Here is a 26,118-nt window from a genome sequence, read left to right as displayed (position 1 = left end):
GGAATTCAAATTCCACCAACTGGTCATGTCTGGATTTGAACCAATGGCCCTAGACCCTTACTTGGGTCTCTGGATTAACAGTCTAGCTATAATACCACACGGTCATCACCTCTATTCGAACGAGAAAAGATAGGACATACTGGACTTGTATCTAGTGGAATTAGAAGTGTAAGAGGTGACTCAATTGTATGTTTGAAACATACAATCCTAAGAGATTTTGACGGGTAGATGTGTTTATCAGAGAACTAGTGTAAAAATCAGTGGTCATCTATTTAATTCATAGATTAAATGATTTTTAAAAAATTTTGGAATAGGCTTCCCAAAAAGGTTAACGGAACAAAATCCTTGAATTTTTTAAGGAAGAGGTGGACAGATTCAGGTTGAGCAAGGGGGTAGTGAAAGGTTGTCAGGGTAGTTAGGAATGTGGATATGAGGTTACAATCAGACCAGCCATGATCTTATTGAATGGCAGTGCAGGCCTATTCCTGATTCATATGTCACTAGTGAATAATTGTGAAGTTTCAGTTCTGGGACGAGACTTTGCGAGGCATGATTTGGAACAGTGGCCAAGTAACATTATTACCCGATCCCAGTACTGTCTTTCTGTTGGATTTTGCTGGATCATGGAATATTACAGCTTAATTTAAAAAGATCAGAGGCATACAGCAATGGAAACAGACAGTTTGGTTCAACCGGTTCATGCCAATCTTAATCTGTAAATTAGTCCCACCTGCCTGCACTTGGTCCATATCTTTCTAAACATTTCTTATTCATAAACTCATCCAATTTTTAAAAATATTCTAACTATACCTGCATTTACCACTTCCTCTGGAAGTCCATTCCACACATGAACCACCACTAAAAAGTACCCCTCATGTTCTTTTTAAAATGTTTCTCCTCTCACCTTAAAAATACGCCCTTTCGTCTTAACAGCCCCGACCCGAGGGAAAAGACACTTGCCAATGCATTTGGCAAAGCAATACAGAGTACGTCACAAATACTGACTGACATAATTGTAAAATTCTATTTTACTTGCTTAAACTTTACAAAACCCTGAGGTAATGTTTTGGGGAGGTTGGGTACAAATCATTTCCTCATACAATCATGATTTGGTACAAATAGTCCAGTGTGATCACATGATCAAGTTTAGGTGACATTAAACATTTGTTTTATAGTTCTTTCACATGATTAGACAAACAGAATGAATCTTGTAGTAAACAGTCACTACTAAACATAGCATAGAGATGATGAAGGACTTTTGCCCAAAACGTCAACTTTCCTGCTCTTTGGATGCTACCTGACTGCTGTGCTTTTCCAGCATCACTTTAACCTTGACTCTAATCTCCAGCATCTGCAGTACCACTTCTGCCACAGCACAGAGATGACTCCATTCTTACATTGACTGGAGAGCACTGATTCTACATTTTATAGGTTATATAAACTGAAAGAGCATCTTTCACCTTCATATTCAAAGTATGACAATTCAATGCTAGGTTAATAAACTCACTTCACTTCCAACTCCTTGCTCCCCTAAACTTTTCCATCCACCTTGCTGACCAACTAAAACACAAAATTCCTCTAACACTAAATAAATAAAAGCTTCTACATATTTAAGTCCGAAACCTCATGGCACATTTTCCATCCTGCACGCTCATATTCCATTTGCTTGTTTACATTCTAAATCCTTTGTGGGGGTTGGTGTGAGACAGAGTGCTCTTACATAACTAAAAGTGGGGTTGTTAGATACTAATAAACATACTTTTATTTCTATAAAGACACTTCTTAAAATTCAATCTTGCACAATTGGTCAGACTCAAAATGGCTATAACATTTGCATCATTAAATTATGAATATATAAAATGATTTTTCTTTTTCTTCTGGACCTCTACAAGGTTAAGATCAGTGCTGAAATTTCCCCAACCCTGCACCTACTATCAGCAGTCCAAGTGAGGTGGAGTTTAAGTCGAGTTCTTAAATATAAAACTGGTGAAAAGCAAGAGTGTCCATGAAAGGCCGAACCAGGTTGTCAGTGGAGAAGTAGAACACCAGGCCAAAGGTGATGGAGATGGGGAGTGCTGGCAAGGCTTTCTTAAACACAGCCAGCAACAGGAGCGTGAGGCACAATCCCTGTTGAAAATAAAGGAGGATGTGACTTTGCTGTTTCCAGTGTACCTAAACAGGAGAAATGTGGGACTGCCAATGCTACAGGCACATACTCCCAAGAGGTGGCATCGTATAAACAAGCCTGCGTTCCTCTTCCACATATTGGTCATCCCACATATCCATCTTTGCATTACACCAAAGTCTGACCAGGTTTCTTAGCTAATTATTGACTACTATACTTTCAAAGCTTTTCTCACCATGTCCAATATGGTGCAGCACATTTCTTCATTGTTTTAAAGAAAGATGTTAAAAACAACTTAAGAGACCCATGATTTTGCACTTTTAGTTTCTGTTTGCAACTGCCTTCCCTGGGAGATTTTAGTTCCTGTAGTGTTGACACAATCCCTTGTGAAACAATCAGAATCAGTATTTTTCTAAACTTACAATCAGAATGGCAATGAAGCAGGCCAAGGTTGTGTTCCAGTCTCCACTGGCACCTGCAGCAGCCTTGCCCACCAGGACACTGTAAAAGATGAAGTCCCCCAAGCCAAGTTTCACGCCCTCTGTGAATAGAGTCACAAGGATACCATCATTGAGAGATTAGAAAGTGATCAAAAACACTTGAATAGGTTAGAAAAGAAAAGGGCTAAAGGGATGGCCTGATTGAAGACACAAACATTATGAAGAGATTTGATTTGGTAAACATTCTACTTCTGGGAGAATACTAAACTGGGGACTATCAACAGAAGATATTCACTCATAAATTCTTTTTGAAAGCATGTTTGTCTAAAGGACAATAAAAATTTGAAATAGGCTTCATCATGATGGAAATAAATGCATTTAAAGGGAAATTGAGTAACATGAGGGAGAAAGGAAGTGAAGGATCCACTGATAAAATGGACAGGAGGAGCTCATGTCGAACATAAACATAGAATAGACCAACTGGATCAATAGATCTTCTGTGTTGTTTAATCTAGCTATAGCCTAGCTCACTATACCTGAAACTGAAACTTCTTTGGAGTATTTTTCTAATTTTTAAGAGGGTGAAAATGCTAGTTAAAGGCAGATGGTAATGAGGGGAATTATAAAAAGTTTACTGCACAATAAGACACTGCGAAAAGAACAATCCATCTGGCCGAATCGCACCAGCACTTGATCATAGCCCTGCAGGTTAAAATACTTGAGCTGCATATCCAGACTCCCCCTGCTAAAGGAGCTGAGGGGTTCTGCATCTTTTAGGCAATGATTTCCACACTCCAACTACCCTTAGGAGCATACTGTTCTGAGAATTATATGAATACGGGTTGCATAACCATTGTGAAGTGATTTTAATGAGCCCAATACTACAGTTACAATGTAAGTTATTTTTGAATTTGGAGTCAGGGTCCAAGCCTAGCCGAGGAAAACAATGCTTGGAGCCAATTCTGGCTTTAACATCTGTCTGAGGGAGGAATGTTGGCCACGACATTATTAGAAAACAGGGCAGTTTTCCTAATGTCAGTGGAAGGCAGGAACAACATTTTAGTTCAATCTCAATTTAAGTTTTCCCTTGGAAGAATTACAGGAGAGTGTGACCTCACTGCACCAGGTGGAGGCTGTGCTAGACAAAACATTGCATTTTTGTAGCATGAAAATATCCCTAAAGTGCTTCACAGGAGTGTAATCTGGCAGTAAACAGCAAAAAGGTTCAGAGTGACCAGCAGCTGTTCAAACAGATGGATTTTGTGGAAGTCTTAAAGGAGGTGGAGAGATTTTAGGGAAGGAATTCCACAAGGTGTTGCCTAATACTTGCATGAAGTTTAGGTTGCATGTGTGTGCACGTGGATGAGGAGATTTAATAAAATGAGCAGGATACGGTCACATACTTTCTTCCTCGAGTTCCTCTCCCCCGGCAGCTGATTGGCGCACCCCTTGGATTTGAGTTGGAGGCAAATCAGCAACATTCTCCAATCCTTCAGTAGGCTGGTGATTTGCCTCAATCTCCACATCAGGATAATTATCTAGGCAGAAACACAACAAGATATCAGCACCTGGCCTGAATGAAAGAATTCTCACTAAATACTGCAACAGAAATAAACAATTCCACACATGCAGTTGATTATGGTCTTAGACTGGATATTTGACTCTAACCACCTCGCCCACACCCACATACTCCTGCCAATGGTCATCCCAGAGGAAGGTGGAAGGGTTCTTTAATGACCTGGTTGGACCATTTTCAACCCTCAGTTAAACAGTCTTTCTTCCCTATTCCAAATGGTGTTACAAGCAAAAACACCACCTTTTTAAAAGAACCCCTGATTTTTCTCTTGGGATTTTTTTTTGCTGAGGGTAATGTTCCAGAGATTAATCTTCAGTCCTGGAGGACTGGAACACCTAATTCACTGTTGCTATGGGCTGACAATTTTGAGAGCGCATTGCTGGGTGAGACCTTATGAGACCATTTTAATGAGTTCAAACCACGCAGCATGAAACCCATCACAGGTAGCAAATCTACTCCTCACCTGTTCCCAAAGCTTCCTTTCCTTCAGATTTCTACTGTAGCCTTTTCAAAAGACAACTTATAGGACACATTTTACTGAAAATAACTTGGAAATCTGTGAAACTTATTCAATGAATGTCTATGCACCATTCATCTTCCCTCTCACAGGTTTTTCTTTACTGTATTTTCATCCTCAGAATGTGAAGCTCCTATCGCACAGTGGGTTGTGCACTCACTGAAGAATAGCTGGGCGAGTTAAAACCTTCCACTGAATGCCTCAGTTGAATTGGAAGCAAGGAGGAACCCTACTTGTGGGGAGAAGATGGTAGTATAGTGGTAATGTCACTGGACTAGTAATCCAGAGTACTAGGCATGTGGGTTCAAATCCCACCAGGACTGATGATGATATTTGAATTCTTCTTTTAAGAAGAATTAAGAATTAGAAGTTAGTTTCATAATAATATGTAATCACTGTCAGCTGTCAGTAAAAGAATCATTTGGTTTCACTAATGCCCTGTAGAGAAACAAATCTGATCTGACCCACATATGACTCCAGACCCCAGGCAATGTGGCTGACTCCTAACTCTGGGCAATTAGGAACAGACAATAAATTCACATCCCATGAGTGAAATGCTGGCCTGGCAACACCCACATCCCATGAGCGACCTTGTAAAAACTTATAAGCAGACTGTTTCTGATGGTTTTGCCACGGCAGACAGTAAATTACTGATCTCAAACACAGAACCAGAATGTTCAGCCCCTCAAGTCTGTTCTTTTGGGTGTTCCCAACACCAGGGTGCACCACCCTGTCATATCTGAATGGCCTTCTTTGGGAAAAGAGGGCAAAGCAATTTCATTGCTATGGCAATGTCTTGAACCTCCCCCCCCCCCCCCCCCCCCCCCCCCCTCCCTCACCGACAGCAAATACTGGGAAGTTTGGTGCTATAGTGCTCCCCCGAAGCCTACCCATACACAGAGACATGTTGTAATATTATCCCTCATCTCTAGGATAGCAAATGGTGTCCTAATTTTCATTATCATAACAGCATAATGTTAAAGATGAATAGTACAAGATAGTTATAGATGAAGGAGGCCATTTAGCCACTCCTGTGACCCAACCATTCCACCTGCTTCTCTTTTCATTACAGCACCCAAGTATTTGCCAAGTTATGCCAGTTCCTATAGAGTCATGAAGTATAGAAACAGGCCCCTCAGCCCACCAGGTCCGTGCTGACCAACAGACTACAAACTACACTGATGCCATTTACCTACATTTACTTCATAGTTTACTATGCCCTGGTATTTTAAGTACGCATCAAGATGCTGCTTAAATGTTGCAAAAGTACCTGCCTCCACCACCATCTCAGGCAGCGTTTTCCACATTTTCCACACCGCCTGGGTGAAAAGCTTTTTACTCAGATTCCCTCTAAACAACTTACTCCATATGTTAAATGTATGCCATTCTGGTCTTAGACACATCTGCCATGGTGGAAAGATTTGCACAGTCTACCCTGTCTATGCCTCTCATAATTTTGTAAACCTTCAGAGGACTGTTGCACAGTGGGGGGGGGGTGTCTGTCTGTGTAACAATTCAGAATTTTTGTTCATGCTGCGCCTTTCACTAAATTGGACCTATTGCCTATTCACTCCCCATATATCATTTGATGTAATATTCAGTCTTTAATCTTTCCACCCACTGAACTACGTGCACAAACTTCCTGTAAGTGGCCTCCAGGAAGCCAGGCTTGCTTCCTCGAAAATAAAATGAAAAGGTAAAAATACAACAGGATCCAATATTAGAAAATGAACTTCTCCTCTGACAGCCAGATTTTATTGTGACTGCAAGGCAATGTTTAGCCCTCAGATGGTTATTTACCAGATACCTTTTGAACTGCCTCAGCTAATTTGTCAGACCTGTATACCACTTGCCTTCTGCAGATAAGAACTGCTTTTCAGATGACAGACAGTAGAAATTTCAGCACTTGATTCTCAAGATATAGGCATTACAAGCAAGGCTGACATTCCCAGTGCTTCCTTGACAAGGTGGATTTTCTTTAGTCCATGTTTTACAGGTATTTTCATGGTGCTTTTACATTGGGAGTTTCAGGATATTAGCCAAGTGGAGATGAAAGAATGGCCACTATTTATCTAAGTTAGAAAGAAGATAGAAATTCAGTTGCAAGACTGTGAAGAAAGAGTGGGAAAGTGAGACTTAACGCAGGTTGGTGGAAGAGATGAAAGTTGTGCTACAACTGGAGAGAGACATTGGTTAGGTCTACATTTAATTCAGTCTGGGCACTGTACCTCAGATGAATGTACCAACCTTGAAGAAAGTGCAGTGTGAAGTGAATAGAACAATATCAAAAACAAAATGGTTACCTTATGACAAATGGTTGGAAAAGCTGGTTTTATATTTTTCTGAAAGATATCAGATTCAGGGTGACCTTAACAAGATGTTTTAAAATGACTAAAGATAGGGTAGATACCAAAAAACTGTTTCCCCTGGGGAGGAAGGGGTCAGACCACTCGGGGGGAGGTCAGGAAGAACTTCTTCATACAGGGAAATAGAAGAAATCTGGAATGTTCACTCAACTAAAATCTGATGAAGCTGGGGTCTTCTGAAAAATGTTGAGATGGAGACTGATACGCTGGATGAGGGTATTAATAGCTAGGGAAGAAATGTGAATAAATGAAGTGAAATTTCAGATCAGCCATGATTTAACTGAATTGTCTCTTCCTACTCTGGCAACGTGAAAGTGTTTTCAATCAGACAGCTACCAGCATTCAAGATAGATTACTACCATCAACTCCAGAGAATTAGAGATACTTCAAAAAAAAAATCAGCACAAGACATAGTGGGTTGGATGGTCTCCCTCTATGCTGCCAAGATCCTACAATAACACATGATTAGCACACAGTGATTGACAAATTGAGTTTGGGAGCTACATTCCACAAACAAACTACCTGGATGGGTTCTAAGATTTTAAAGTGCTTTATGGAAGTTACTTCAGCACGAGTCTCACACTGACCTGCATTACAGGTGTAGTTCAGAGGCTCCTCAGTGTCCACACTTCGCTTCGCCATCGTTACCAACCAAACCATTGTGGCTGCAGAGAAAACGAACTGGTTAGGACACAGTCATAAAAGCAAAATATTGCTGGAGTTGCAACTGAAAGGAGTTGTAGAACTCCGTTCTAGAGGCTGTAAAGCGCTTAAGTAGAAAATGAGGCGTTATTCCTCCAGCCTGTGTTGAGTATCATTGAAACACTCTAGCAGGGCAAGTACAGAAATGTCAGCATTGGAAATACTGAATTCCACAACTTCAACCAATTACCTCTGTCCTCCATTTTTCTTATACCCCAGCCTTCCCTGGCCATGTCTTGTTGACTTTGCCCTCAGCAGAGCAAACCTATTTTCTCTTTTATATGCTTTCATTCTACATTCTATATCTCCTTTACTATCATTCTCACTTCCGATGTCTTTTGTTCCGTTACAATCTGTTACATTTGCTTCTCCACCTCTGCTGTTAACAACAAAAAAAAACACCATTTCACAGTTCTTTTTAGTTCCAAAGAAGAGTTATCTCAGACTTGAAACATTAGCTTGGTTTCTCTCACCAAAGATGCTGCCAGACCAGAGTTTCTCCAGCACTTTATTTTTTTTAATTTTCTAGTTAGAGTCCACTTGTTACGCTCAAGACAAGTTTGACTTGTGTTCTTCTTCCTGTCATATTCCAGCCAGGAAAGAGTGTGAGCTAGTCTTTCCCAAACTAAATAAGGTAAAGTTGCCACGGTCCTACCAGACCGTAGGGCTGCTTTGTCATTAGAGACAGATGTCTGTTGGTGGTTTAGCCCAAGGGTCACCATGTCTCAGGCCGGGGTGAGATTGACAAAGTACATCCTTCAAAGGTAACCTCAGCCAATATAGGAATTGAAACTGTGCTGTTGGCGTGACACTGAATTGCAAACCAGCCATTCAGCCAACTGAGCTAACTGACCCACCCACAAACTGAATATCTTGAGAATCAAGATATGTTATGCCTCAACATGAGCCTGAATTCCAGAACCAGCCTTTGAAATATAATCAAATGTTAAGCCAACTCACCAAACCAAACACAGAAACTGATGTACTGAAACTTCAAATATGCAATTTACTACATTTCTATGCACCATTCATTGAGAATGTTGGGGTATAAATTGGTAACAAACTCGATAATACAACATCCGAACCTCTTCCCACTTGCACTGCACAGTTACATTTCCAAATGCCCTCTACAATACACTGAACCTCACCATCCCAAATCAGTTCCTATTAGACTGAACCCTAGCATTCCAATTTAATCCCTATGATGCTGAATTCAATCAGCCTTTGTGGTGTTCTCATACTTCAAGGCGTTTCCTTCCTTTACAATCAGTGATATTTGGATTTTAAAAATTCCAAAATGTGTAGGTGCAGTTTAATGTATATTTACAGGAATATATTAAGGCAGGAAATATTGGTTCATTCCTCTCCTGTGCTGTTTCCACAAGCATACGCAGGGGACCTTTCGGGCACAACACTGCTATTAGATCTGTAGAAAAAAAAGACATAATGAAGTATCAACACAACCACATTGAACTCAATGAAAACCACTATGTGCAATAGTTATAAAATATCATATTGGTCAGGTGATAGCCTGAGTTAATTTAACGATGATACTAGCTCTTATACTGCTTTCATTTCTATCTGCTGAACACTTAGTTACATTAAAGAAAGATTTCAATCTCGATGGAGCTGGATGCTGAGTGTTCAAAGCTGAAGAAGTATTCTGAAGTGTCATCACCATCGTAATTTAAGAAAGGCAGCAATTTAACTGCACCCTGCAAGCTCCCACAAACTGCAGGATTTTTTTAAGGCATCAGTGGAGGACTAAATATTTACAGGGACAGTGGAGAAAATTCTCCTGCTCTTCTCTGAAATAATGCCGTGGGGTCTTTTACAACTGCCTGACCTTGCTTAGATGTTTCAGCTGAAAGGCAGCACCTCTTGACAGTGCAATACTCCTTCAGCATTATACCATGAGTGTCTGGAGAGTGTGCTAAGTTCCAGACAGGCACTCAGTAAGATAGGCTCAGAGAAGACAGGACTACCCACTGAGCCACGCTGATCACAGTTATGTTAGCACAGCCATGATAACATCTTGTTCTCCATTATTTTTAGGCACATATTGCACCTTACTACACAAACTGTTGTCATTTAATTTTTGGTAAAATAACCCACTGAGACTATCCTGTACTCAATCAATGTGATACATTGAATATTAAATGCTTTCTGTTTATGAATCCTGATGAGAGTTTTGCACATACCATAAATAGATATTGCACCAAGAATGACCCAAGCTGACCATTCAGGGAGGTATTTAATGAAGACCAAGGCCATCAGTGCACTGATCATGATGAGGTAAGCCTGCTGGAGCTGCAGAGGTCCCTTCCAGTGGATGCAAACCATTCCTACTGCTCCAAAGTTCCAAATGATTAGGATCAGGGTGGGATAATCCATGGCCACATTGTATGTCTTAAAGACTTCACTAGAAGTGAGACAAACTGAGCTGTAAGTTTAGCAAGTGACAAAAGCTTGAGGAAGATGGGAGGGAAAATACAAATACATACCCTAGGTAAATGTACGTGAAGAGGAATAGCAACAGGAGAGAGGATAGAATCAGCCATCCATGGATAAACTGGAAAACATGAAAGCTCTGGTTAGGTGACCATTTTCAGTTGTTTGTTCCATCTGCTGCTGAATCCAAAGAGCAGTGAGAAAAAAAACTCACATTCTTCAGTGCTAGCTCAATATCAAACTCCAACTGAAGTTCTGTGGCAGGTTCACAGAGTAATAATAAATTAGACAAAAAGTGCATTTTTACAGCACCTTTCACAGTCCCCAATAAAGACCTGTTAAAGTGCATCCACTGTCATCATGCAAGGTATGCAGTGGCCAATTTACACACAGCAATGGGGTAATGACCCAGTACTTTCTTTTAAAGTTAACTGAATGTTAAATATTGACGTGGATACAAGGGAAAACACATTGCCCCTGCCCATTCTCTGGAATGAGATGGATCAGATATAGAGAAAATATAATGCAAGTTCTTACTTCTTCTTTGCTATTGCGGTGTTGTCTTGATCTGTTATTAGTCTTTAATGCAGTGGGTACTGACGTCATGTGAGTGAACAGCGAGTTGAATGCCAGTTTTGTTTTCAACACAATTATAGAAAGGACTTGTTGTTTGGAGACTCACATGATTGAAATACATGATTGATCCCACTGCTACGTGGAGTCAACAGTGAGAAATAAAACCTCCCTTGGTGTATTCGTCTCATGGTAAAGAAGGCTCCAGTTGCTGGGTAACCTTCAGAGAGTAAGTGACACAAGGCAGGCCTTTTCTGCAGTAGCACCATTAAACAACCATCTTTCTAGTGTATATGGCTGAGCCACGTCTGCTATCAATACCTTTGCAAAGAGGTAATGACTCAAGCTGAAGGTGGTTCCTCCATTGCATCCTAATGATTCCAATTTAATATCACCCACTGGTCACATTATTGGGTGCGGAACCGATATCAAATACCAACAATAGTTTGCAACATTTCATAGTTTTGCGCTAACTCCTTTATAATCTCAAACATACGTTACTGAACAGTCCACAATCTGTAATGTTGCATGTTTCTACACAGCCTATAATATCTCACAATTTAAATATAGTCCAGTGTATAATGTCACAGTGATTAAACACAGAACATGAATTATACAATGCCACTCACAACAATGTAGTGCCCCGATGTGCTATACAACAAGTTAAGTACTTTTGAAGTGAAGTCACTGGTGTCACATAGGAACAGTATAACTCCTGCTGCTAAGTAGAAAGGCATCAGGAATGGCTGCACATGTCCACTTGGCTCACATTATGAACGTTGGCAACACATATCTTTCCAAATACTAAAATTGCTCTGAAACATTGCTGTTAAAGTCCCCAGGAGAGTTATTGTTTGTGGAGCTTAGGGACAGTTTTGAAAAGGTTCAACCACTGTTAACTGGAGATAGCAAGTTTAGAATAAAAGCTAATCTGTGCAAAGGCTGATATTCAGAAATATGAAACATTAACTGTATTAATAAAGTCTCCTTACGAAGGGTCACAGCTGTCCCCAAAGTCAAAAAGGCTTTATGGAGGGAATTATTACATAGCCTGCTGGCTCAGCTGGCAGTGAAAGGGATTGTTAATCCCAGGGTCATGTCTTCAGTTCTGCAAATGACGATTATTATTAATTTTTTAAAAAAAATAAAAAACACATAGCTACAAAAGAAACGCATATTCAAGCGCTTCCGATAAACGTAAACTTCTATTTTCAGCAATGCATAGGTAGATTTCCTCAGCCAGTTATGAGAACTCTCAGTTGTTTATAACAAACTGACGTCAAAAATTCTAGGTGAATCGATATTGAAACAAACTATTGAAAATAAACTACAATCATTCATAATGCCATTACAAGAAAATGCCTGTTAAACTGTTCGCTTGCTACAAGTTGCATTTTTCTGTGAACTGATTTTATTATTGAGAAGACAGTTATGAAAGACCAGCTTGCAAAACAAAATGCATAACTGACTGTCAGAAAGCACAAAAATCATCACTCACTTTTAACAGTCACAGATTCTGATACACTGTGGCTGACACTGCATCTGCAGTGGCACGAATTACACTGCCATATAGGAAACACAGCAATAAATTATAAATGGCACACTCCTACAATCAGCAATGGGCTAATGATCAGGTAATTGATTGTCAGGACACAAAAAAGAGAACTCCCCTGTTCTTCAGCAAAATAGCACCATGGGAATTTTTTACATTCAGGCAAAAGCAGACAGAGCCCTGATGTAATGTCTCATGGCACCTCCAACAGCACAAGCATTGTCTCAGTACTAGATTGGAAGCATCACAGTAAGTCTTCAAGGGTAAAATATTGCTAATACTGGTAATCTGAAATAATAAAATGTTCAAAGTAAGCAGGAGCTCAGGTAATACTTATGGAGAAGTAGTTAATGTTTACTGATGAAGAAATCAACCAGAAAGGCTGTCTATTTCTCTCCACCAATGCTGCTGTTCAAGTCAGATTTGAACACTGTCATTATGACAGGTGAGAATGCTACTTACCGAGCCATAGCCAATGATAGTTCATTAATGGCCGACAGGATCACAGAGTTCAAGCTCCTCTCAGTTAGTGATAGTCCCCGAGGAGTGCAGGCTACTAGATCAGTCTGTAGTTTTATAGTCCTATCTCTGTGGACTCTAGTTCAGTGAACAAGAATCCATCCCAGGCATGTGGGACAACTACATTTTCCCAAAATGAGGTGCTTTGCTCCTCTCCTGCATTTTCAAAATTCCATATTACGCCCCCATAGTTGCTGATCAAAGGGAGGAATGTTCTTAGATCTTAGTGATCAAGTGGAGACAGAAGTTTAAGACTGAGGGAATAAATGGTTTTAAGCCCCAAATACAATTAAGTGGCAATAATAGTATTGTTAGAGTAGGAGTTCCAGGATTTTGACCCAGTGACTGTGAAGGAGAGCTGACATATTTCCAAACTGTGTGGCTTGGAAGTGAACTTGCAGATGCTGGAGCTACCATTTATCTGCTGTCCCTGTCCTTCTCAGAGGTAAAGATTATGGGCTTGGACTGTGCTTTTGAAAAATCCTTGGGTGAGTTTTTGCAGTGCATCTTGTAGATTGTCCACACTGCTGGAACTGTACATCAATGATGGAAGGAGTGAGTGTTTAAGGTGGTGGCAGGGATGCCAATTTATCAGGCCACTAAGGTACAAAATAGTCATAGTGATGTACAGCACAGAAACAGACCCTTCGGTCCAACCCGTCCATGCCGACCAGATATCCCAACCCAATTTAGTCCCACCTGCCAGCACCCGGCCCATATCCCTCCAAACCCTTCCTATTCATATACCCATCCAAATGCCTCTAAAATGCTGCAATTGTACCAGCCTCCACCACATCCTCTGGCAGCTCATTCCATACACGTACCACCCTCTATGTGAAAAAGTTGCCCCGTAGGTGTCTTTTATACCTTTCCCCTCTCACCCTAAACCTATGCCCTCTAGTTCTGGACTCCCCGATCCCAGGGAAAAGTCTTTGCCTATTTATCCTACCCATGCCCCTGATAATTTTGTAAACCTCTATAAGGTCACCCCTCATCTTCTGATGCTCCAGGGAAAACAGCCCCAGCCTGTTCAGCCTCTCCCTGTAGCTCAGATCCTCCAACCCTGGCAACATCCTTATAAAACTTTCTGAACCCTTTCAAGTTTCACAACATCTTTCCGATAGGAAGGAGACCAGAATTGCGCACAATATTCCAGCAGTGGCCTAACCAATGTCCTGTACAGCCGCAACATAACCTCCTAACTGCTGTACTCAATACTCTGACCAATAAAGGAAAGCATACCAAACACCGCCTTCATTATCCTATCTACCTATGACTCCACTTTCAAGGAGCTATGAACCTGCACTCCATGGTCTCTTTGTTCAGCAACACTCCCTAGCACCTTACCATTAAGTGTGTAAGTCCTGCTAAGATTTGCTTTCCCAAAATGCAGCACCTTGCATTAATCGGACTTCAACTCCATCTGCCATTTCTCAGCCCATTGGCCCATCTGGTCCAGGTCCTGTTGTGAGCTGAGGTAACCCTCTTCGCTGTCCACTACACCTCCAATTTTAGTGTCATCTGCAAACTTACTAACTGTACCTCTTATGCTCGTATCCAAATCATTTCCTCTTGAAAAATGTATAATTATATAATAAACACAAATTTAAAAATCCCTACCTTATAACATCGATACTTGTAAAGAAAAACAAGAATTATAGTCATTACGACAATAACACTGATCATTATTAATGTGTTCAGGATGGAGTTAAGGATACGTTGTCCAACAGAGTCTGTATCCTCGGTAAATGGGGTGTAGATTCTGTGGAGGAAAAAGTGAAAAAGAAGTTAATAGAATTTATTTCATTCCCAACAATTCAGTTGTTGTTCAAGTCTTCCTAGATAGCTGTAGCAAGAACAACGTACACTTTAACATACTTTAACTATAAATGGTGGAGGAAAGATCACAGAAGCGCTTCACAGGAGGCTCCCAAGCACTGAGGATGTCACCTAGACAGGGGACGAAACGTCTGCAACACAAATTCCCAGCTCGGCGAACAGAACCACAACAACGAGCACCCGAGCTACTCCCAAACTTTGAACTTTAACATACTACATCTCAATACACTTCCCAATTAAAATTTCACATTGTAACAAATTCAGTGATGTTCAGAGGGAAGGCCAAAAGTTTAATCAAAAGGACAGGTTTTCAGAAGCATCTTAAAAAGAGATGTGCAGAGATCTGGAGACACAAAAGCAAAGCTTAGGCTCTCGTCAGTCATAATACAATGATTAACACACTCGCAGATTTACAGATCATATTAAAGGGACGATAAGAATTTATGTTGTTGTGATGAAAATCTAAAGTAGCAAAATTTGTTATATCTACTAATGATCAGCAGCATCATCATTTAACTATTAAGATTTCCTGTGTCTGCCATGTAACAAAAGGATTAATGCGTGTAATAATTGAAAATATCCTGTCCTGATGGTACACTTGGGAATTCTTTTGTACTGGAGCACATCTAGAAGAATTAAAAATCCTGAAACAAGGGCTGTCCTTTCAGTGTGGACTTAACACCAACAAAGAACATCTTTTGGGCTTTACTAGACTGCATGAAGTTAGAACTGGAGCTGTTGCTGAAACTAACAGGGCCTTAGAGAGCCCCTTCACACACTCAGAAAAATTACTTTTGAAATTGCAACAGCAGGTGCCCTGAGCTCCGTTTCTCCGAGATTCCAAATGAGAACCTGCCCTGGGGTCACTCAGGCAGCTGAAACTCTTCTGCTTTTTGCAACTAGCAAGTTATAGCCAGCATCATGAACTGAAGCTGGAGCAAGTGGTCTCGATTCATGGCCAGAAACTAATTTCTGTTCACCCCTTTCCATCTGCTCACAGAAGGGACACCTGAAGACAGTGCTAGAATAAAGGATTTCCAAATCCACAACAGTTATCCTGGCTTGTTCTGGCTTTGGTCTACAAAAAAGCCTGCAACCTGGGTAACATTTGAATGAGTGTCTCCCTCAGATGGAGCGTGTATGATCAGGAGGGGGAACTGGGAATAAATAAAACATCTTTGAATCATTATAGGAAAGGAAATCCACTTTTCTTCCCAAACAAGTTCTTAAGGGTTACATTAGCTTGCTCTAGTATAATTTAAAAATAAAGCCTAAATTCAGCGTAGTTAGACCTACAATTACAACATTGTGCTCAGTTCTGGTTTCCACAGTATAAAAAAGTCATACAGACACAGGAAAAAGTGCAAACAAAACTCCAAGTCCAATACCAGACCTATATGTGTGAGGAAAGACTGACTAGGCCAAGGCTCGTTTCTCTCAGTTTTGGAGATGTCTGAAGAATGACCTGATAGAAGTCCTTAAGGTCAGACAGGGCTTTGATATAATAGACGTAAAGAACATGCTTCAACTTTCGGGAATTCAGTAAAAGCTTCTTTACCCAAAGAATGATGAGAATGTGGAACTCAATACCAACAGGCGTAGTTGAAGTGAAGCATGTAGATGCATTTAACAGAAAGCTAGAGAAATGCTTGAGGTGAAAGAAATGGAAGACAATATAAATAGAGTTCAATGAAAAGAGTGGGAGGAGATCTGTATGGAGCATTAACACCAGCTTGGAGCTGTTTGGCTGAATGGTGTCTGAGCTGTCTAAATACAGGAGACATGAGCAAGGTTTGCAAGAGATCCTCAAATCTCCAAATCAGAAGGCAGTAATTTGCAGGACACTTACAGTTGCCCATCCTTCTGTGTGTAGAAGCTGACGGATTTAATTGTCACCACCACGACTGCCATACAGAGCGTAACAGGAACAAACAGCATGATGACGTGCTTCGCCCCATACTTTAGAATTAGCTCCTCTTCCTCTTCCTCCTCGCCCTCTCCACCTGTATCTCTGTTTGCAGGCCCACTCTCGGTGCCATTGCTCCTCTCTGCAGGATTTGCTGGTTGACTGGCTGCCAATCGGCGCTGTGCAGGCAAAACAACACAAGGTACCATTAAAGGTCATATTAAACCATAAAGAACCCTGCAGACAGCACACTGCTGGAGTATCATGCACAGATATGGTCTTTGTTACAAAAACCTTAAAGAAGTAATGACAGAGCAAAAATACTTACAAGAATGACGCTACACTAAGATTCAGTATATGGATGTACCTACTAGGGAAGGTGCAAAACTTGACCTACTCTTGGGAAATAAGGCAGGGCAGGTGACTGAGGTGTCAGTAGGGGAGCACTTTGGGGCCAGCGACCATAATTCTATTAGTTTTAAAATAGTGATGGAAAAGGATAGACCAGATCTAAAAGTTGAAGTTCTAAATTAGAGAAAGGCCAATTTTGACGGTATTAGGCAAGAACTTTCAAAAGCTGATTGGAGGCAGATGTTCGCAGGTAAAGGAACGGCTGGAAAATGGGAAGCCTTCAGAAATGAGATAACAAGAATCCAGAGAAAGTATATTCCTGTCAGGGTGAAAGGGGAGGCTGGTAGGTATAGGGAATGCTGGACAACTAAAGAAATTGAGGTTTTGGTTAAGAAAAAGAAGGAAACATATGTTAGGTATAGACAGGATAGATCGAGTGTATCCTTAGAAGAGTATAAAGAAAATAGGAGTATACCTACGAGGGAAATCAGGAGGGCAAAACGGGGACATGAAATAGCTTTGGCAAATAGAATTAAGGAGAATCCAAAAGGTTTTTACAAATATAGTAAGGACAAAAGGGTAACTAGGAAAAGAATAGTTCCCTTCAAAGATCAGCAAGGCAGCCTTTGTATAGAGCCGCAGAAAATGGGGGAGATACTAAATGAATATTTTGCATCAGTATTTACTGTGGAAAAGGATATGGAAGATATAGACTGTAGGGAAATAGATGGTGACATCTTGCAAAATGTCCAGATTACAGAGGAGGAAGTGCTGGATGTCTTGAAATGGTTAAAGGTGGATAAATCCCCAGGACCTGATCAGGTGTACCCGAGAACTCTGTGGGAAGCTAAAGAAGTGATTGCTGGGCCTCTTACTGAGATATTTGTATCATTGATAGTCACAGGTGAGGTGCTGGAAGACTGGAGGTTGGCAAACGTGGTGCCACTGTTTAAGAAGGGTGGTAAAGACAAGCCAGGGAACGATAGACTGGTGAGCCTGACCTCAGTGGTGGGCAAGTTGTTGGAGGGAATCCTGAGAGACAGGATGTACATGTATTTGGAAAGGCAAGGACTGATTTGGGATAGTCAACATGGCTTTGTGCGTGGGAAATCATGTCTCACAAACTTGATTGAGTTTTTTGAAGAAGTAACAAAGAAGATTGATGAGGGCAGAGCAGTAGATGTGATCTATATGGACTTCAGTAAGGCGTTCGACAAGGTTCCCCATGGGAGATGAATTGGCAAGGTTAGACCTCATGGAATACAGGGAGAACTAGCCATTTGGATTCAGAACAGGCTCAAAGGTAGAAGACAGATGGTGGAGGGTTGTTTTTCAGACTGGAGGCCTGTGACCAGTGGAATGTCACAAGGATCGGTGCTGGGTCCTCTACGTTTTGTCATTTACATAAATGATTTGTATGCGAGCATAAGAGGTACAGTTAGTAAGTTTGCAGATGACACCAAAATTGGAGGTGTAGTGGACAGCAAAGAGGGTTACCTCAGACTACAACAGGATCTGGACTAGATGGGCCAATGGCCTGAGAAGTGACAGATGGAGTTTAATTCAGATAAATGAGAGGTGCTGCATTTTGAGAAAGCAAATTTTAGCAGGACTTATACATTTAATGGTAAGGTCCTAGGGAATATTGCTGAACAAAGATCTTGGAGTGCAGGTTCATAGCTCCTTGAAAGTGGAGTCGTAGGTAGATAGGATAGTGAAAGCGTTTGGTATGCTTTCCTTTATTGGTCAGAGTATTGAGTACAGGAGTTGGGAGGTCATGTTGCGGCTGTACAGGACATTGGTTAGGCCACTGTTGGAATATTGTGTGCAATTCTGCTCTCCTTCCTATCGGAAAGATGTTGTGAAACTCGAAAGGGTTCAGAAAAGATTTACAAGGATGTTGCTAGGGTTGGAGGATTTGACCTACAGGGAGAGGTTGAACAGGCTGGGGCTGTTTGAGCATCGGAGGCTGAGGGGTGACCTTAGAGAGGTTTACAAAATTATGAGGGGCATGGATAGGATAAATAGACAAAGTCTTTTCCCTGGGGTAAGGGAGTCCAGAACTAGAGGGCATAGATTTAGGGTGAGAGGGGAAAGATATAAAAGAGACCTACGGGGTAACTTTTTCACGCAGAGGGTGGTACGTGTATGGAATGAGCTGCCAGAGGATGTGGTGGAGGCTAGTACAATTGCAACATTTAAGAGGCATTTGGATGGGTATATGAATAGGAAGGGTTTGGAGGGATATGAGCTGGGTGCTGACAGGTGGGACTAGATTGGGTTGGGATATCTGGTCCTCATGGACAGGTTGGACCGAAGGGTCGGTTTCCGTGCTGTACATCTCTCTGACTCTATCTATTAGGGGAAAAAGAAATGAACAGACTAAGGCCCTTTCCTCTAGAAAATAGGTATTTCTTGTGTGATTTTAAAGAAGTCTTCATATGAAGGGATTTGACAGGATGGACACAGAGATGTTTCCATTTGTGATGGAAGTAAAACAAGGGTCCATAAATGTGAGATAGTCATGAATAAACCTAATAAAGAATTCAGGAGAATCTTTTTTATTCAAGAGAGAAACAAACAATGTGGAACTTACTGCTATAGGGAATGATTGCGGCAAATAACAAGAATGTGTTTAAGGAGAAGCTAGACATACACATGGGATAAGGAGGAATAGAAGGATATGCTGATAGGATATCCTAAGAGGTGGGAGAAGCTTTGAATAGAGTGTAACAATATCATGGCCATGTGGGCTGAATGGTCTGTGTCTGTGCTGTAAGTTCAGTGTAACTATGAGGGTGAAGGGCAAAGTTGGCAGGAATAGGGAACCCTGGATGACAAGAGACATTGAGGCTTTGACCAGAATAAAGAAGGAGGCATGGGTCAGGTACAGGCAGCTGGGACCAAAGGAATTCCTGGAGGTATAAAGGGAATACAGGAGTTTACTGAAGAAGGATCTCAGGAGGGCAAAAAGGGGGCATGAGATAGCTTTGACTGAGAAGATTAGGGTGAATCCAAAGAGGCTCTTTAAGTATATTAAAAGGAAAAAGAATAACTAGAGAGAGAATAGGGCCCCTCAAGGACCACAGTGGACATGTGTAGTACCACAGGAGATGGGTGAGGTCCTCAATGAATATTTCTCCTCTGCGATGACCATAGAGAAAGACATGAAGACTTAGCAACTTTGGAAAGTTAGTGGTGATATCTTGGGGACATCCATATTGAAGGAGGCTAAATCTCCTGGTCCCGACCAGATATAGCCAAGAACGCTGCAAGAGGCTAGAGAAGAAATTGCAGGGGCCGTGGTTGATATTTTTGCATCATTGTTAGCTACGGGTGAGGTCCTTGAAGACTGGAGAATAGCAAATGTTGTGCCATTATTCAAAAAGGGCTGTGAAGAAAAGCCTGGGACCTATAGACCAGTAAGCTTAACATCTGTGGTAGGTAAGTTACTTAAGAAGATTCTGAGGGATAACATATACATGCATTTGGAAAGACAGGGTTTGATTAGGAGTAGTCAGCATGACTTTGTGAGTGGAAGATCGAGCCTCACAAATTTGTTAGACTTCTTTAATGAAGTGACCAGGAAGGTTAATGAGGGAAGGGTGGTAAATGTAGTCTATATGGATTTCAGTAAGGCCTTTGATAGGTTCCAGATAGTAGACTGCTATAGAAGGTTAGATCACATGGAATCCAGGGCAAGCTGGCAAATTGATTACAAAATTGGTTTGATGGTAGGAAGCAGAGGGTAATAGTGGAAGGATGCTTACTGGAGGCCTGTAACTAGTGGAGTGCCTCAGGGGTCAGTGCTAAATCCATTACTGTTTGTTATTTATCTCAATGATTTGGATGAGAATGTACAAGACATGATTAGTAAGTTTGCAGATGACACTAAAGTAGACGGTATCATGGACAGTGAGGAAGATTGTCAGGAATTGCAGCATGATCTTGGTCAGCTAGGGAAGTGGGTCGAGAAACGGCAAATGAAGTTTAATATAGATAAGTGTGTGAGGTCTTGCATTTTGAAAAGTCACATCAAGGTAGGGGTTTCATGGTGAATGGTCAGGCCTTAAGGAGTGTACTGGAACAGAGGGATCTTGGAGTTCAGGTTCACAGCTCTCTGTCACAGGTAGACAGGGCTGTGAAGGCGGCTTTTGGCTCACTGGCCTTCCTCAGTCAGGGCTTTGAGTATAGAAGTTGGGAAATTATGTTGCAGATATTCAGGAGGCCGCACTTGGAGTATTATGTTCAGTTTTGGTCACCTTGCGATTTTCCTCTTATTCCTGATGAAGGACTTTTGCCCAAAACATCGATTTTCCTGCTCCTCAGATACTGTCTGACCTGCTGTGCTTTTCCAGCACCACTCTAATCTAGACTCTGATCTCCTGCATTTGCAGTCTTCACTTTTGCCTATAGGAAGGATGCTATTAAACTGGAAAGAGTGCAGAAGAAGTTTACAAGATGTTGCCAGAATACAATGGTTTGAGTTATAGGGAGAAGTTGGACAAGCTAGGACATTTTCCTTTAGAGCATAGGAAAATGAGGGGGAATCTTACAGAGGTGTATAGGATCATGAGAGGCATGGATAGGGTGAATATACTCAGTCCTTTTCCCAGGGTTGGGGAATCGACAACCAGAGGGCATCAATTGAAGGTTAAAGGGAAAGAATAAAAGGGAATCTGAGGGGCAACCTTTTTACACAGAGGTTAGTATGCATATGGAATGAGCTGCCAGTGGAAATGGTTGAGGCAGGTATGTTAACAACATTTGAAAGGCATTTGGACAAATACGTGGTTAGAAAAGGATTAGAAGGATATGTCTCAAGTGCAGGGAAACAGGGTTAGTGTGGATGGACATTTTTATCGGCACAAACCAGTTTGGGCCAAAGGCCTGTCTCCATGCTGAAGAACACTCTTTGCAATGGACTTATTTCTGCCATATATTTAATTCTATGAAATGTGTGTATGTTTATAGAATACTATGTAATTCAACTTCAGATTTTAAATTGTACAAAGACTGTCAATAGCCCAGCACTGGATGGCTCACTCTGATCTGTTGGCATGCTTACTCGGTTAGTCCGGACATTGGCAGCACCAGGCATCCCATCCCTTTCCTGATAGGAAGGCATTGCAGAGGAGCTGGCTGACATCAGAGCCGTCCTCTCAGTGTACAGTTCCTCTTCGCTATCTGATGAAATCATGAACGATCTTTCTGCAAGCACAAGTGGATAATCTCACATACGATAGCCAGGTAACTCTGGAAAACATAAAGACAATGTCAGTGAACAGATGAAGAACACTGCAGTTAAATATTACCTCCAGTAAATTGATGTTGTTCAGTGTACTGTAACTCCCTTCAATTATGGTATTCAGTCAACTCATCATATTGCAAGACCTGACCTGTTTTAATAATCTAATAGTGAGGGTCAGATTTATTAATGTAACTATGGAGAACTGGCATTGTTAACTTGGCCAAAGGGAGCCAGTACTGGTAATGTAACTGCAAGGAGACAGCTTTGCTAATGTAACCAGGAGGAGCCAGTGTCTGGAGGGACTGATGTCAGTAATGTAAGCGTAAGAAGTCTCGCACTACTTGGAATTGGTGTCCCGAACATAAGTGCAATGATAAGAAAATGGAAAAAGGTAATCTTTTTAATAGGGTAGACAATCATTTTAAAGTTGGATTTGCTCCTTGTTTTGTAGGCCAGACATACCTGGACAATTTTTTTAATATTCTAGGTAACATCAGTGTTGTAGCTGTACTGAGACAGGTTGGCAAGGTGAACAAGTAGTCCTGGAGCACAAATTTTCAGTACTGCTGCCAGTTTGTTCTTAGAGTCCATAGCCTTCACAGTATCCAGTACTTTCAGCCATTTCTTGATATCATGTGAACCAAACATTGCACTGGGCACTTATCCAATTCACTCAAAGTCAAGGATGCAGTCACTGACTAGCTTTGACAAAGGGTCAGTTAGACTTGAAACGTCAGCCCTTTTCTCTCCTTACAGATGCTGCCAGACCTGCTGAGATTTTCCAGCATTTTCTCTTTTGGATGCAATCACTAACCACTGACTTGCATTCCATTCTGTACATACATCATACTCTGTATAAAGTGGTTAAATCTTTTGGTTCCCACTTCCCTGAGTTTCAAGCTATTCCCTTTTATTGCTGAATCCTTGCATCTCACAGCACAAAGGAGGTCACATCTGGTCCATCATACCCATGTTAGCTCTTTAACAGAGCAACACAAGCAGTCTCAACCCTGTACTCTGTCCCTATATTCCTGCACTTTTGTTTTTCTTGTCTCGTATTTATTAGTAAACTTCAAAAGGTAATTGGATAAGTCTGCACCCATTCACCTTTCAGGAAGCACATTCCAGATCACTACAATTTTTATGTTAAAAAATAACACATTTTCCACAGTTCTTTTGACAGTGCCCTCAAGTTTGTGCCCTCTGTTTACTGACATTCTTGCCAGTAGAAATATTTCCTCCTCAATTACTGTATCAAAATCCTTTATTGATTTTTAACATCAGTAATAAAGCTCCATTTAATTTTCTTTGCTCTAAAGAGATGTGTCTTCGCACATCCAATTCAGTGATTGTTAGCACATTAACATTTATTGTGTCAATGGCCATTACAGCAAGATGGCACCACAGCTTGCTCTCCTCCAGTTTAAAAATAGAGCACAAGCATTGATGCACAGACTGATTCACCGTGACAGGGAACTTGGAGCTGCAGAATCCCGACATCTATAGGAAATGTTTCTTCTGTCATTGGTAATATTCTCAGAAGTTTCATTGCATGACTTGGGAACCCTCACCCCTGAGTGTCCAACATGATCATATTCATAGCACCTCACCTTCCCCATTGCCAACCTGGAAATCAAAGAGACTTAACACCACCCAACTGAGTGACATTTGATATACTCAGTAAAACTGCTTTTTGCACTGCTTGTAAAAATATGGGAAACTGGGGAAATAAAAGAATAAAACAAAGTTTTTTTTTTAAAAATCCCCCTTATGATTTATCTCCTAGGTGTCTGTTTGCTTGCAGGTAGAAATCAAAAGTTTAACCTTCTCTTTCCGGACACTCCAGGGTGATTCTGGGGCAGGGTTGGCAATCAAAAATAAGGACTTGACATGGGTTCAGAAAAGATTTACAAGGATATTGCCGTGTTTGGAGGAGTTGAGCTATATAGGAGGAGGCTGAGGCTGGTTTCCCTGAAGCATTGGAGGCTGAGGGGAATATAATCATGAAGGGCATGGATAGGGTAAAGAGACAAGTCTTTTCCCTGGGGTGGGGCAGACCAGAACTAGAGGCCAGAGGTTTAGGGTGAGAGGGGAAAGATTTAAATGGGACCTAAGGGGCGACGTTTTCCACACAGAGGGTGGTGCACGTATGGAATGAGCTGCCAGAGGAAGTGGTGCAGGCTGATACAATTACAGCATTTAAAAGGCATCTGGATGGGTATATGAAATAGGAAGAATTGAGAGAGATATGGGCCAAGTGCTGGCAGGTGGGACTAGATTAGGTTAGAATATCTAGTCGGTTTGGCAGAGTTGAAACGAAGGGTTCGCTTCCGTGCTGTACATCTCTATGATTCTATTACTCTAACCAATCGGTTGCAGTATTCGCACTTCCTCATTAAGGTTTAATTCTCCCCACTCCCCAATCCTCTGTTTTGCAGAGAAGTTTATTTTCAGAACGATCGTTTAAAGCCCTTATTATTGCAAAGTGTGGTTACCGATGCTTCGATTAACGATTTGTGCCGTATGAAAGCAGCAGAACACCACGGTAGCGTACAATGGGAATTACAGGCTGTAGTTGTCCTGAATATAGAAGACAAGGCCTCCTTGTCTCTGGCCCAGTACCATAGGCTTCTAGTTTCTTAGCTCTGTTCCCAAACCCACATAGGAAAAGAGGATCCGAGTAGAAACCTGACTAAAATCAAAGCAGCGAACACACGAACTAAAGTGTCAACCGAAACCAAAAAAGTCCCACCCTCCCCTCTGTAACTTGCCTGGTCAACTGGGAGCCGAAGATTTGTGATTCAGAAAAGATCTGAGCAGGTAACCATCCCACCGTAGGGTAGACAAGAAGGCAGAATATCAGCTGATCCGATCAAAACAAGGACAGAACAACTCCTTCCCACAAACCCTACATCTCATGAGATTTGAACGTTATTTGTGCTGAGAGTGGGACTGCCCCCATCACATGGCTGTATATAGCAACTAAGCTGTAACCCTGCTCTGTCGTTTGGATTGCAGTGCACTGTTCTGAGTCTTTAACAATCTTCGACTTTATATAAAAAAAGTAAAAATAAAGAAAATCAGCTGAGTGCAGAAAGTCTTGCCAACAGAAGGGATATAGTATGCTGCCGAATACCACTGTTTATTTTGTGACACAAATTTTGATGATAGTTCAGCAGCTTTGGTTTCCCCCTTTTAAAAAATGTTTATCTTTTTCACTTTCTGTAGAATAATCCCATTCAAACGTATATCAGGTTCTTTTTCAAAAAGTAGAACAGGGAAACCGGTTTTCCTGTTCAACCAGTTTATGCTGGTGTTTGTGCCTCGCATTGCAGTGACATGTAACTCGCCCTGTCCCACTTGATCATCTGTCGAGTCTTTTCATTGCACAATTTGACTGCAAGGTTCCAAGAATAGCTTGCATTTATATAGCGCCTTTAACACATTAAAACATTTTTAAAAACTCATCGAAATACTACCAAACAAAGTCAAACTACATAATATCAATAAAGACTGAAGGTATTGGATACTGTGAGGGCTATGGACACTAAGAACGATCCGGCAGCAGTACTGAACGGTTGTGCTGCAGAACTTGCTACTCCTGGCAAGTTGTTCCTGTATAGCAATAAGAGTGGCATTTACCTGGCGACGTTGAAAAAATTACTCAGGTATACCTGGCCTACAGAAAACACAAATCCAACCCAGCCAATTACTGCTCTATTTGTCTACTCTGAATAATAGGAAAAATGATGGATTTTGTCATGACAGTAACATCCAGTGGAAATTACATAATGGTCACCTGGTATTCAGTTGGATTTGGCCAGGTTTTTCAACTCGTTGGCCCAAACATTGGCAAAAGAGTTGAAGTTGAGGAGTGAGATAAGAAATACTGTTCTTGGGCTTCAAGGAATCCCGGCAAAACCAACATAAATGGGGGCAAATTCCTTAAT

General features: G+C 41.2%; 1 protein-coding gene across 1 annotated transcript; it reads right to left on the bottom strand.

Annotated features, from left to right (window-relative positions):
• Positions 1-1,010: 1,010 nt before the first annotated feature.
• psen2 (presenilin 2) lies at positions 1,011-25,076 on the bottom strand. The gene is made up of 11 exons (XM_060852378.1): positions 24,940-25,076; positions 21,986-22,173; positions 16,510-16,745; positions 14,442-14,583; positions 10,231-10,298; positions 9,928-10,148; positions 9,054-9,152; positions 7,612-7,689; positions 3,969-4,103; positions 2,548-2,666; positions 1,011-2,127 (listed from the first exon to the last, which is right to left on the bottom strand). Exons 2-11 carry the CDS (start codon positions 22,115-22,117, stop codon positions 1,972-1,974), a joined length of 1,386 nt encoding a protein of 461 aa, XP_060708361.1. The 5' UTR covers positions 22,118-22,173; positions 24,940-25,076; the 3' UTR covers positions 1,011-1,971.
• Positions 25,077-26,118: the final 1,042 nt, after the last annotated feature.

The sequence above is a fragment of the Hemiscyllium ocellatum genome, chromosome 3 (genome assembly GCF_020745735.1).
Source record: "Hemiscyllium ocellatum isolate sHemOce1 chromosome 3, sHemOce1.pat.X.cur, whole genome shotgun sequence".
Lineage (NCBI taxonomy): Eukaryota > Metazoa > Chordata > Chondrichthyes > Orectolobiformes > Hemiscylliidae > Hemiscyllium > Hemiscyllium ocellatum.
This window is presented reverse-complemented; position numbering and strand designations above follow the sequence as displayed.